General features: G+C 40.7%; 1 protein-coding gene across 4 annotated transcripts in view; it reads right to left on the reverse strand.

Annotated features, from left to right (window-relative positions):
• The window catches only part of UBP1 (upstream binding protein 1), a 37,125-nt gene extending 23,310 nt beyond the window's left edge, over window positions 1-13,815 (reverse strand). For 2 of the 4 annotated variants that reach the window (XM_081160491.1, XM_081160490.1), the window contains exons 1-3: window positions 13,723-13,815; window positions 13,158-13,349; window positions 4,704-4,855 (exon numbers count right to left, since the gene is read on the reverse strand). In XM_081160491.1, coding sequence (XP_081016617.1) covers window positions 4,704-4,855; window positions 13,158-13,270 — 265 coding nt within the window. In that variant the 5' untranslated portion in view covers window positions 13,271-13,349; window positions 13,723-13,815. Of the gene's footprint in view, window positions 1-4,703; window positions 4,856-13,157; window positions 13,473-13,722 lie in introns of those variants that run through there. The other 2 variants (XM_081160489.1, XM_081160492.1) reach the window with 2 other exon arrangements.
• Window positions 13,816-14,160: the final 345 nt, after the last annotated feature.

A 14,160-nucleotide genomic window follows, 5' to 3' on the forward strand; every position in this document is an offset into this window, starting at 1 on the left:
CCTCAAAATGACAATTCAGTCAGCAACAAACTGCGTAAGTAAGTATATTGGAACTGAAAAATTCTTACCACCTAGTGACATCAGAGCCATGTAAAGTCCTAGCACAAAGTGTTATAGTAATGCCCCAGGCCTTCACTTTTACTTTCCACTCACTCACTGCCTCACCCAGCAACTCTTCCAGTCCTTGCAAGCTCCATTCATGGTAAGTGCCCTATACAGGTGCACCATTCATCTTTTCTACCATATTTTTACTGTAAATTTTCTACATTTAGATACAAATATACTTACTATTGTACTATAATTGCCCACACTATTCATCACAGTAACATGCTGTGCAGGTTTGTAGCCTAGGAGCAATAGGCTATACCATACAGCCTAGGGGTGTAGTAGGCTACATCATCTAGACTTACAGAAGTGCACTCTATGGTATTCCCATGATGATGAAATCACCTAATGATGCATTTCTCAGAACATAACAGTCGTTAAGTGACGCATGACCGTATTCTCTTTTTTGAAGCTTCTATTACTTAATAGTATTTTTAATCCAACAGACATGTATTTCCTAGGGCCTAAAACCTGTCTGCAAAGTAGTTAATTATTAGAGGATTCTCCAAGTAGAAGCTGGCCTCCAAATGAACAGGTATTTCTGATCCAATAGCAGCAATGAACCAATATGAAATAAACCCAGGGGTTAAGATCAAAAGTCTCATTCATATTATGAGGTGTGAAAGCATCAAAGACTTGGCTACAGCTATAAACCAAGGAGCAGCCTATTCCAGCTAAATCCCAGCTCAAAGGGAGAGCCAGTTGTGTTTACTCCACCCTCTAGTGGTTCCATGTTGGGACTACAGTTTTTTACTTCACAAAGTCAGACTTAACTCTTCTTGTTACCCAAGAGCAGAGGACAGCTGCTTAGGCATAACCAGGAAAATACAAAGTTTTTAAACTCTGTACTTCTATTGTTGAAAACAGTACAAAACCTGGCATCAATACAACTTGGAAAACTAGTTCCAATTTCTACCTGACTGATGAAGTTAAGGCGGCAGAAAATTTTACTTTTCTTCTTTATGGTGTTACACAGTGGCAAATATTCTTCAGTAATAGCTGCCCAAACAGCAGAAGGTGAGCAATGAGTTTTAAGGGAAGGCTACTAGGAGTGACCAAGCTATGGCGAAAGAATGGTGCACAGCCCCTGCTCTGTGCCAATCCTCCTCTGAGGACATCCGTCTATAAAAGCTGGTGGTGAAGGGAAGCTCTTATATTTGCCTGAATATTCAAAATAGAAAATTCAGCATGGTTCCTGACTAGCAGCATCAGCATCACATGGAAACTTGTCAGAAATGCAAATTCTCCAGTCCCAGTTCAGACCTACTGAATAAGAAACTATGGGGCCCTGTGACATATTTTGACAAGCCCTCTAGGTGGTCCCATTGCATGCTGAAGTTGGAGAAGCTAGAAATATCCAGTGAGTCAATACTATTTCCAACATAAAGAGTTCAGGACCATCTCCTGGGAATAACTTAATACTTAGAAAGCTCTGAGTAAAATAGTAAAAATTAACCATCTTTTCTCAGAAGCTGAATAAATACTGTAGGATATGATATGATAAACACTCTTCCAAAGAGAAAAATGGCCTGATTTGGGATGGCCGATTGTACGTACATTGGCATCTGTGTTCCTTGAGACTCAAGAGAAATTATTTCCTTGCCTTTGCCTACTACTTTATGCAGCCTACAACCCTTGGCTCATGGCCCCTTCTTTCATCTTTAAAGCCAGCTGCACAAAGCATCTTCAAATCTCTGACTCCTGACTCTCCTGCCTACTTCTTTCACTTTTAAGGACCCTTGTGATTTCACTGAACTCACCTTCAAAATCCAAAATAATCTCTCCATCTCAGCATCCTTAACTTAATTGCATCTACAAAGTCCCTTTTTGCCATATAATCACAGGTTCTGGGGATTAGGACTCAGACATCTTTGGGGAAACATTATTCTGCCTACCAGTTGCTAAGCAGTGTAAACATGTTATTTCTATAGTTCAAAACTCTGACTGTTACAGATTTACTTAAAAGATTACAATCATGTTTTCCAACAAACCTGGCAAACTTACTGAGTCATCACACAGGTATCTAGCCCCATGGTTGCATTCCAACCATTTACAAAAACTGCTCATCTGGCTGCAACAGGAAACTAATACATCAACCAATGTCTAAATACTTGGTCTTCCAATACGATCAGGAATCATTACAGCTACATAGTTATTAACAGTAATAGCAGCAAAAGCTCACGCTGTGCTGACAAGGTTCTAAGTGCTTTACATATATTACTCAATTTAATTCTCAACTACCTTATATGGGGATTTTAAATGAACAAACTTGCCTAGACTAGCAAGTGGTGGAATGGGATGTAAACATAGGTAGCCCAGCTCTAGAGATTGCTAATATTCACTACTCACTATAACTAGTTGAAACAATGAAAAGGAACAAAAAGGGTATCTAAATAATGTGCCTAAGGACATCCAGTATGTAGCAGAGGTGCACATATCCTGGGCATTCACTGGCAATTATGTATGATAGCTTCTACCAGGCAGCATCTTAGAGATGGAAATTCTCTTTTAAATTTCATCCTTTAGTGACAAGACCATTACATCCACCAGAAGCACATTTAAGCATATAATTCACTCATTACATGAATAAGTAAGTTTAGTGGAATGAATTCAATAAAATAGTAACTATACAATATTTTTGTTATACAAAGACTGTCATAAAACATTAGGAAAAAATGGTTCTAATTTAGTGGCTACCTGAGATGAGCAAACTAGATAACTGAGATCCAGGGAAAGAAGACTTTTTATTTTATACCCTTTCATACCTTCTCAATTTTGAACCATGTATATAAATCATCTATTTAAAACACTAAATTGGCCTTGGCCAGTGTGGCTCAGCGGTTAGATCACTGGCCCATGAACCAAAGGGTTGCGGGTTTGATTCCCAGCCCACCTCGGGGTGCATGTGGGAGGAAACCAATAGACGTGTCTCTCTCACCTCTGTGTGTGTGTGCGTGCGTGTGTATGTGTCTCTCCCCAGCCTCCTTCCTTTCCTCTCTCTAAAAATCAATGGAAAAAATATCTTCAGGTGAGGATTAACCAAAAAAATAATCTAAGGTTGGCTAAATTGATATTGAGCAAGTTCATCAACTGCTCTAAGCTTCAGTTTTTAAATCTGTAAAATAGATTAATAAAACTTTTCCTGGGCTTATTGTGGAAGATAACACATATAAAGTATTTAGTACAATGCTTCATACAGAGTAAGCACTCAGTAAATGCCAGTCTAATAAATCATCACTATAGATGGTGTATTACAACTTTTGTCAATACGAACCATCTTTATCTGGCTTATTAATAATAGTGATAAATTATCGATTAATTTCCCCAGGCCAATGAACAGATACACAATTTTTAAAACAGAGAGGGTGTGTGTGTGTGTACTCATTAATCCCAAGGTATGTATGTAACAGAACTTACTGAACCATTCCCCAAGTAAGAAAAATTCAGGTTATTTCCTTTTTTTGTCTTTAGAAATAAAGCTACAGTGAATATTCTTGCCCCTACATTGTTTCTTCTGATAGCTTTATGTCTAAAACAGATTACCATATAAACTCTTAAGGTGCTTTCAAATATGAAACTTAAGTCTCAAAACCTCATAGACTCTATAAACCTATATATGAAATGAGAAGTTGAAAATAAGCTATTCTTTCATATTTCTGAATGTTTATCACAATAGTCTAAAATCTGTAGCTCTTTCCAACAGTTCAAGGAATCAAAGATTCTATTTAATGACAGATAATCACAATATACTTGTAAGTGAATAGATGTTAATTCCATTTTTTAAATGAAGTAAGATATAAACACAAGAAAATATAGCTAGATGTTAGTTATCTTGGTGGGATGCAACTGCAGTCCAATTTTCAGCTTTATCCCTTGACATATTTCCCAATTTTTCTACAATGAGTATGTACTATTTTTATATTAAAATATTTGCATTAAAAAAATAATGCACTTTCAGTATGTGTACCCAACAAATTAATTCCTGTATAACAAACTATTTTTGTTTACACTGGTAAGTCACATTGGCCTGTGCCCAAACTGCTAAGAGGACCTGAAAATACAATCTCATATACTTCCCAATGGTAAGTTCTGCCAGCTCTCACTTATTTACCACAAAAATATAATATTCTCGTAAAGTATAATAAGATATGGGTAAACAAAATTTGACATGATTTATTTTAGTCACCAACTCCATCTTGGTGCAGCTTATGTCTATTTTTAGCACAAACCTGCTTCATGCCTGAGACCCAGGTTCCTTGCTAGCTGGACTTCTGATTCATTCTCAAGTTCCACACTGAAACCACTGTTACTAAAAATAACTGACATCCTTTTCTACTTGCTCCTCCTTTGGATTTTATCTGGAAAACCCTGTAATAAGTCTTGTTCCAGAGACGCTCTTTATGCAAATCAGTTTCCATAAACTATAGCTTTGTTGACTCACAGTAAAATTCCTACAATTTTTGTGAACTAAAGTGATAAAACTTAAGGAAAAAAATCCAACTCAAAATTACCACCAGTAATCTAGGCTGTAATGCCTAAAACATTCATTCAGGATTCTTGTAAATTCTATCATCAAAGTATGACATATCCATACTAACCTTGGTTCAGGTAAGTGAGCGTTTCATCATGCAGTTTTACTGCTGGAGATGTTGCGGCGCACATCACATACTGAAAAGGCGGGTTTTTAGTTTCATCATCCAATGGAAGGCTGGAATCTTCCTGCTTGAAAATGGGCAATGCCAAGACATCACTGAAAAGCAAAAAAATCAACACTGACCTTACTTTGGATTTAAAATATTTAAAAGCATATAAAACATTTTAGGGGTAGTTTCTTTTAAAATTTAAGCTCAGAAATGATACGTAGAATAAAAAGAACTATTAATGCTAATCTGGCTCCCCCAAATGATAATATTAAACCTGTATCTCCAGTGTGGCTTTGGGGAGAAGGGGGAGGCTATGATTAGGCAGATAAAAGAAGAAGTATTTAATAGTTTAATAAAGTCCATCAACTGATAAAGAGACCAGGCTAACAATAAAAATGGTACTTTTAAAAAAGTTACTTCAAAAAATTCTTTAAACATTTTGAACTCTGTATTTTTTCTATAAAAAAGGAGCAAGTCATGAGTGTGTAGCTACCTGATTTGAAAGGCAGGAACTATTTATTATCGCTGCCAAAGGTAGGTCACATTAGCACTGTGAAATCACAAAGAAGCATTTGATTAAAATGGTACTTTACAGAAAGTTTCCTGCTACGCCTGGCAAGTGCTGAGAGCATAAAGCTTCATGCTTAGTCTAAAACAATGGCTTCTTCTGAGAAGCAAACAGTAGCAGTAAAAACAGCTGCTACTTTTTCTCCCAAGAATAACTTGGAGCATTGACTGGGAGGGGAATGGGGGTGTCTTCTGGCACTTCTGCAATCAAATACTTCCCTAAATCCTTCTCTGCCTGAAACATCTAAATGGTTTCTATTTTCCTAATTGGACTGATATCCCCAAAGACTTAAGATACTAGAATTATTGGACCCACACTATAAAATTATGCTTACTCTGTTTAAAGATATATATAAGAAAAGCCTGAAAAGATAAGCAAGGAACAGGAAATTTTAAGGGACGGCAAGACTGAAAAAAATACAGAAACTTACAGAACTGAAAAATAAAATCACTAAAATTAAGAACTCAGCTGTAAGTAACAGTAGCTCAGACAGAAACGAAGAGTAAATAAGAAAGCTGAAATATAGGTAAAAAGAAGTTATCCAGAAGACAGCAGAGAGCAAAGTGATGGAAAACACAGAAGAGACATTAAGAGAGAGAGGAGAGGGAGATTTTACACTGACGTCCCAGTGAGGCCCCAGCACGCTAAGGCAAGAAAATGAAATGTAAAGACTACATGGCAAGAAACAAATCTATCATTATTTAAAGATATTACCTACAATTAATTCAGCAAGGTCCTAGAGGAAAAAAAGGCAAGATACAACAAGAATAAGAAAAAACATATATATATAGCATTCTCAAATGATTCTTCCTATCCAGAATGAGCATATTCTACTACCTTGAGAAGACTTCTCAATTATTAATTGGTAGGTAGCTAAAGGGTGCTGTGGAAAGAAGTGGGGGACAAACCAAGCTCTGGAGCTTCAAATCCAGCTCTGCCATTTGTTGAGTGACCCTATGGCAGACTACTTAACTTCTCTGAGCTCCAATAATGGGTTTGTTTAAGAAGAAAATATTTTAAGTACCTAAACTCTAGGCACACAGATCAGAGGTTCTCAAAGTGTGGCCCATGTAATCCTGGGGAACCTGAAACTCTTTCAGGGGGTCCAGGAGGTCAAACCTATTTTTAGAATAATACACTATTGGCCTTTTTCACTTTGTTGACATTTGTACTCATGGCACAAAACCAATGGTAATTAAAACTGCTGGTGCCTTGGCACGAATCAAGGCAGTGGCACCAACTGTACTAATAGTCATTGTATAAAAATTAATTTTATTATATATTAGTCCTTGGGTAGGTATAATGTGTTTCTGCTGCATACCTAAGTGCAATGGTTGTCTCAAGGAAAAGATTTGATGCAACTGTGATCTGATCTAAGTTTCTCTCACAGAATATCATGTTTACTTGAATGAAAAACTGACAAACTGTGATTATTCAGACCTGGGAATCTGAGAAAAATTTCCTCAAAACTGAGTAAGTGAGCCCATCGTTTACAACTGTGGTATTTGTTGCCAATGACAAAAATCAACCTCCCACCATGTACTTTCTCTGATGAGACAGTGGCAATATTAAGGAATGTGACTTGATGCTGCATAGTGAAGTGTCAACATTTAGAAGATCTGTATCACTCAGGAAACCACTCTTTTTCAAATGAACAATGCATGCATATTTCAAAGTTATGCAGGGTAAGAGATCCAATCAAAGTCCAAGACAACCAAATGATTTAAAAAAACACACACACCATGTTTTTATTGATTTCAGAGAGAGGGAGGCATAGAAACATCAACGATGAGTCAAAATTGATCGGCTGCCTCCTGGACACCCCCTATTGGGGATCAAACCTGCAACCCAGGCATGTGCCCTGACCAGGAATCAAACCTCGATCTCCTGATTCATGGGTCGATGCTCCACCACTGAGCCATGCCAGCTGGGCCAGACCACTTGATTCTAATATAACAGTACAGAAAGCACATCGACATAGTTGCCAATTCCAAGCTGGTACAATATCAAAGAATTTCCAAAATTATTTAAAAGGACTATTAAAATAATCTTCTTTTTTCCAATCACATATCTATATGAAGCTAGATTTTCTTCATGTATGTCAACCAAAATAAAATACACCAACAGCAGATAAGAGAACCCATTAGTTTTTCTAAGCTAGACATTAAAATAATATGCAAAAAGCGTAAGATAATGTCACTCTCACTAATGTTTTATTTAGGAAAATAGTATTTTAAATAGAAAATATTGATGATAATATATAGTGGCTTATAATTGTTATTTTAAATATATTAATTTTAAATTTCTTGATTATGAAGGGACTACAAAAAACACAGCATACTGTTCTATTCAGAGACAAAGTATTCTGAGATTGACACAGAGTAATCCATAGATGAGACAGAGACAAAGTAATCTGAGATTCAGACAAAGTAATCCATAAATAAGTGAAAATGACAGCAACAGTGGTCCTACTCAGTCATTCTGCTAAAATAACAGCGATCCTTTAAAAGCTAAATAGTATTCACAGGTATATTCTATCTTTGCTTCCAAAAACTTTTACATGTTTAGATTGTTAGTCATAAAAGAGAAGACTAAAGAATTGTCATTGAAGCAGACAAAAACTAAATGCAATATGACATTCAAGATTGAAACCTGGATTACAAAAAGGACAATAGATGAAAAACTGTGAACCAAATGAATTTTGTACTTTATATAACAGTACTGCACCATGGCATCTTTTAAAATTGTACTCTGGCCCTGGCTGGATGGCTCACTTGGTTGGTGCATCATCCCATATACCGAAAAGTTGGGTGTTCCATCCCCGGTCAGGGTACATACAGGAGGCAACCAACTGATGTTTCTCTCTCTAAAAATCAATAAAAACATATCCTCAGGTGAGGATTAAAAAAAAAAGATCATACTCTGGTTATGAGAGTAGAAGCTGGGTAAAGGGTTCATGCCAACTTGCTAGACTATCTTTGTAACTATTAAACCTAAAATAATTAAAAAATTTAAAAAATTAAGTTAAAAAATTCAACCCCTGCCCGGCCAGCATGGCTCATCGGTTGAGCGTGGACCTATGAACCAGGTTAGAATTCGATTCCTGGTCAGGACACATGGCCGGGTTTTAGGCTCTATCCCCAGTTTGGGGTGTGCAGCAGGCAGCCAATCAATGACTCTCTCATCATTGATGTTTCTATCTCTCTCTCTCTCTCTCCCTTCCCCTCTCTGAAATCAATAAAATATATATACAAATTCAACCACCAACACATAAAAAAATAAAAACTAGTTCTGTTGTAGTTCGTATCTCAAGATAACACTTTCACAAACTCCAAAAAATTCAGAAACTTTTCAAAGAAAAGACTACTACACCAAGATTCAACACAGATCTATTTCATATCTATCTATTAGTCATGTCCCAAAGAAAGCAAAATAATTATTACAGAGCTCCTTTTAAATTCAGTCACAGAACCTAAAGCAAACAAAGATGAGGCACCAGGTGGTATTTCTGCCAAAAGCAAATATTTAAGTATGTCCTGGCAAATGGACAGGTGTCACTGTAATGAAATATCAGATTTATGAGACCATATCAATAAACCGCCAAGTTTCAAACAGCTCTGATTGAAGGATATAAACAGTACTGAATCTTGTTTTTAGTGGGGGAAGGGGAAACTCTAATTTTTAAAACTGAACACAAAATCTACGGACAAACAATAGAATATATGTCAATTAGTTGAGAGAATTCTTAGTCTAAATAAAAGTTATTTCTTGAATGTAAGATTTCAGTACTCAGCAAACCTTTTCCAAGGCAATCAAAACCTATTACTAGAGCCTATCCTTTAGAGCGGGGTGGACAAGCTACAGTCAAAGAGCAGAATCCAGCCAGCCTGTTTTTGTACAACCATGATCTGACAAAGGTCTTCAAATTTTTAAAAGGGTTGTAAACAAACAAACAAACAAAAAAGTGTGACAGAGACCCTCTGCCTGCAAAGCCTTAAATATCTGCTTTTAAAAAAAAGTTTGCCAATCCTTTCAAATGCTATAATCTGAAATCAGTATGTTTTTAATCAGCAACTTATTAAATTCTTTCCTATACCTCAGCCAAGATTAAACCCACAAAAAGTTTTTAAGCTTTAAAATGAGAAGTTTTATAGAAATTATTGCCAATTCTGGAAATAGTCTCAGGCACCACTATAATAAATTTTTAAAATTTCACTGATGCTAAGATTTTTTCTATACTTCCAAGACATGTCACCTACTCAAGAACATGGTGTTAGCATGAGACCAAAAGAAAATCATCTGCTATTAATAGCTACATAATAAGCCATATCCGTAGTAATCTTTTACTAACTTAACACTGATCAAGTTGAAATTTTCCCATTACCTCACAGTCTGTAAACTGACATTTTAACCTATCAATCAATATAGGAAACTTGTCTTCACCTCAAAGCAGTTTTGATTTAGGAAATTATTTGTAAACTACGGGTACACCTTCCACAGAGTCTGTAACATGTAACTTTTGTCTCAAAACAGATTTATACTATAGGGAAGTTTAACAGGGCTCAGACCAATGCCCTTTGTAAGGTACTAATTTTAAAAAAAAATATCTTTATTGATTTCAAAGAGAAGAGGGGGGAGGGAAAGATAGAAACATCAATGATGAGAGAGTTATTGATTGGCTGCCTTCTGCACGGACCCTACTGGGGATTGAGCCTGCAATCTGGGCATGTGCCCTGACCGGGAATTGAACCTTGATCTCCTGGATCATAGGTTGATGCTCAACCACTGAGCCACGCCAGCTGGGTGGTAATAATTTAATATCAAAGTTTTTACATGTAATCTAAAGAAGTTGCATTATTTCTTAAATCCTGAAAATTAACTTGCTACAGATCATAAATTTCATGTGAAAAGTAAGATGGAAAGATAATTACCAGTGGCCCAAAAGACCCTGTTAGGAGTTTTACTTTTTTATCTGGTCCTTACTTCACAAAACATGAATGACCCAGATTTCAAATTACAATGGGTTTCAGCCTTCATTCAGTGAGTGGGAACTCAGACTTCATTTGGAATGGTGGTGCCGCTGACAGGCCACTTGGGCCAATCACTGTAACATCTTTGAGCTTAGGTTTTATTCACTTAAGAACTGGCCTATTGGTTCTCTAAGGTCTCTTCATCCATCTCTAGAATCCTGATATTGTAACTAAGATTTTAAAAACTCTTTATGACCTGCCTTATTTCATATAGAACTTGAAGCAGCTCATATACATACAAATGTGGTACAACAGTACACACAGAACACAAGCACACAAAACGAGGGAAAAAGAGCAGCAAAGGTAGTATCAGAAATTAGACTCGACATATTCCAGTACTAACAGCCTGCAACATTTAATGCAAATATATATTTTTAAAATATTTTTATTGATTTTAGAGAGGAAGGGAGATAGAAACATCAACGAGAGTGTCATTAATCAGCTGGGGATCGAGGCTGCAACCCGGGCATGTGCCCTGACAGGGATCAAAATTTGATCTCTTGGATAATAGGTCTATGCTCAACCGCTGAGCCACACTGGCCAGGTGCAAATATAGTTTTAAGTTAAGTCAGACTATTGAGAGAAACTGTCTCTTTCAAACTAGCTACCTCCAAACATGAAGAAACCATTTTCTAAGGACAGTCTTTCAAAATCCATTTTAAGTCATCCAAAAAGCAAATACAGTGAGTATACTTCACTTTGAAAGAAAAAAGCAAAGCTGCCTACAAAGTAAACTTTTATCAAGAAGTTACTTTTCAAATAATTTCAAGTTTAGTGCAAGTTTACCTCTTGAACTTGAGAACCAATCAAAGAGAAAGACAAGCATCAGAATCGAGACTGCCCGTGCAGTGAAAAAGACAGCGGGCACTCCCGAGACCCATCTGGCTCTCCCAGAGCTCCACCCAGGTCCAGGTGTGGGAAGTTCATGTGCAATCAAAGGCCAGCACAGCTTAAAGCCTTCTTCAGACTTTCTCCAGGTCAACTCAGTTTTGCAATTTCCTAAATCTGAATTTCAAACAAAGGGTTTGAATTTGCAAGAGGCAAAGACTCTCATGGGTTCCTCTTAGTTTTTGAGGAGCAAATGTTGAAGAGCAAATTGATACCCAAAATATAGGAAAAAAAATAACCAAAATGGTATTTGTCTTCAAAGATACTTGAAAATTTTAGATTAAATGACACATACTATATAACCAATAACCAAAAACATTCAAGGGAAAAAGTTTCCCCATGGAAACTGTTGTAAAAAACACAGAATTACCAAGATGTCACACATTAGTTTAAGAAAAAGGTCAAGGAAAGGTTTAATATCAAGATTTTACTTCCTTTTCACAAACAATAAACAAAAGTTCATTAGTTGGTCAAGTCACTAAAACAAACAGAATTCTAGAAAGAAAGAAAAAGAGCTCAAAATAACTCTAAATAAGCAAAGTTCTCAGCAGCAAACTTTCATTTTGCCATAACTGAGAAGCAATTGAAGAGACTGAATTTGTTTCACGTGCCCTTACCCCAAGGCCGGCCTTTTTCAGGAGGCAGCCACTGCCTCTGGTACTCCCACCTGCGCTGACCCGATGACTTTCAGTAGCTCAATTTCCTTAACTGAAACAGTTGTTCCAGAAAACAAGTCACCTCATCCAGAACCCCCGAGCTGCACAACTGCAGAGTGAAGCGCCAAGTTCAGAGACCAGCACAGGCAGAATCAGGGTCCGAGGCTGGTGAACGCTGGTTTTCCTTCAAGCACTTCCTCACCTAAGAAACATCTCCACCGTTCTGAGAGTTGTTCATTTATGAGTTTAAATGCCTGACCGCTGCAGGGAGCAGCCCGCTCGGCCCGGCCTGCCTGACCCGGGGTCTCCCCAGGAGTCTGCTCCCCCAGGCAGCAGGGGCCGCGTGGAAGCGGCTGGGAAACCCGACAGCCCTTCAGGGCATTCCTTCAGGGAGCGTGTGTGGGAAATCTCTCTCAACTCGCATTAACGAAAAGCTGCCAAACCGTCGAATTTTATACTTTAATGGGGTGAATTGATAGGATGTAAACTTTATTTCAAAAAAGCTAAAAAATAAAATTAACTGCCAAACTGACAGGAGTTAACAGTCTTCTCCAGGATAAAGGCCAGAGACTAAACTCAGATCAGTTTCAACCCCTCAAAATTAAACGAAATGAATGGCTGCCGGTACAGACAGTGAAGACTAAAACTATTGTTTGTGGTGCAATCACCGCATCTTAAAACCTTCTTTCAAAAGGAAACAGCCCAAGAGGTTAGTCCCCAAAACGAAAAATTTCACTTTGAGGCAATCAAAAAACCGTAACTAAGTCGATGTGCTTTTTCGCCTCTGTGGCTATTTTCACGTATAATTACTGCTGTAATATCAAGTGATTAAAATTTGCAACTAGAAAAGACTACAATGTAGAACGGAGTAGGAACGGACACCAAAACTTTGGAGAGTACCTTCCCAACGTAAGTCCTATCATTTCGTACACGACATTCCAGCTCTAAGTGGCTTGTAAGTCACTTGCAAGGAAATGAAACCCCTTCTCCCACCACCCCAAGCTGCACAGCAAAAGTGAATGAAGCCCTCAGCCGCTCCCGGGCCGAAGGTTGCAGGGCGGCCCTCACAGCCCGCCACCCGGGTGGGCAGAGGCCTGCGAGCTCCCGGGCCCCGACGGCCACGCGGCAGGGCCCAGACCCCGAGCCGGGTAGGCCGGGGCTCCGCGGATCGCAGCCGCGCCTGGCAAAGGCCCAGGGTCCTGCAGGCCTTTCCCAAGGGTACGGAGGCGCCCGCCCGCCCTCCCGTCCAGCGCAGGGCGCCCCGTACCTCATGCTGTAGGCGCCGGCGCCCAGCTCCTGCCCGATGCCCGAAAGGCTGGCGTCGAAGTCGTGCACCAGCCCGGACTCGATCACCTCGTCCATCTTGAGCACCCAGGCCATCTTCCGGCCTCGCCGTCGCCCGGCGCGCAGCGCGGCCTCCGCGAGCAGGGCGAAGAGGCCAGAGCTCCGCGGGAGCGTCCTGGGGGAGGGCGCGGGTGAAGCCTCCGGCGGCGCGGCGAGTGGTCACCAGCGGCTGCCCGGGCGGCGGCCGGGACGAGAGCGGCCGCGGCCCCGCGGGCAGGGCAAGGCGAGGAGCTCCAGCGGGAGCGGCAGGGCCGCCGGCAGCGCCTCCCTCCCGCGGGCGCCGGCCCCGCGCCTCATGCCGCCGCCGCCCACCCCCGGCGCCGCTAGCGCTGCAGCCGCCGCCGCCGCCCGCCCCACCCCGGGGCCCCGGGCTGCATCCTCCCCAGGACTGCGCGGGGGCAGGAGTTCAGCCCGCTCCGACGACCGCGCGGGGGTGAGCCCGCCCGTCACCCGACCCCCGGGCTTCGGCCCGCCCGTTCAGGCTGTACCGCCCCGGCCAACGCCGCCGACGCCGCTCCGCGGGCGCGGACCAAGGCCTCCACACAGCTCCGGCTCGAGCTCACTCGCCGCTTCCGCCTCCTGCGGCTCCGCCCCGGCCCCGCCCCTTAGATCGCCCCTCGCCCAGGCCCGCCCCGCAGGTCCCGCGCTGCGGGCCAGTCCCGGCGCTTCGCGGCCCAGGCGCTATCCCAGCGGCGCAGCGCGACCCCGCCCACAAGGCAAGTTCCCAGCCTCTGCGGCCTTGCTGCGCCCCAGACATTGGCCCAGGAAGAGGCGGTGCCAAAAGGGCTGCCAGTTTCCGCCCATCCAGAGAAGCTAGTTGATTGACAGGCTAACTGGACAATAGTGGCCAAGTACTTGGTCAAAGCTCCCGTGAGTCTCTGTGCCCCTCTACTAAACAACCAATCAAAATGCTCTTCCTCTTGGGC

This window comes from Miniopterus schreibersii, assembly GCF_964146895.1.
Source record: "Miniopterus schreibersii genome assembly, chromosome: 15".
Lineage (NCBI taxonomy): Eukaryota > Metazoa > Chordata > Mammalia > Chiroptera > Miniopteridae > Miniopterus > Miniopterus schreibersii.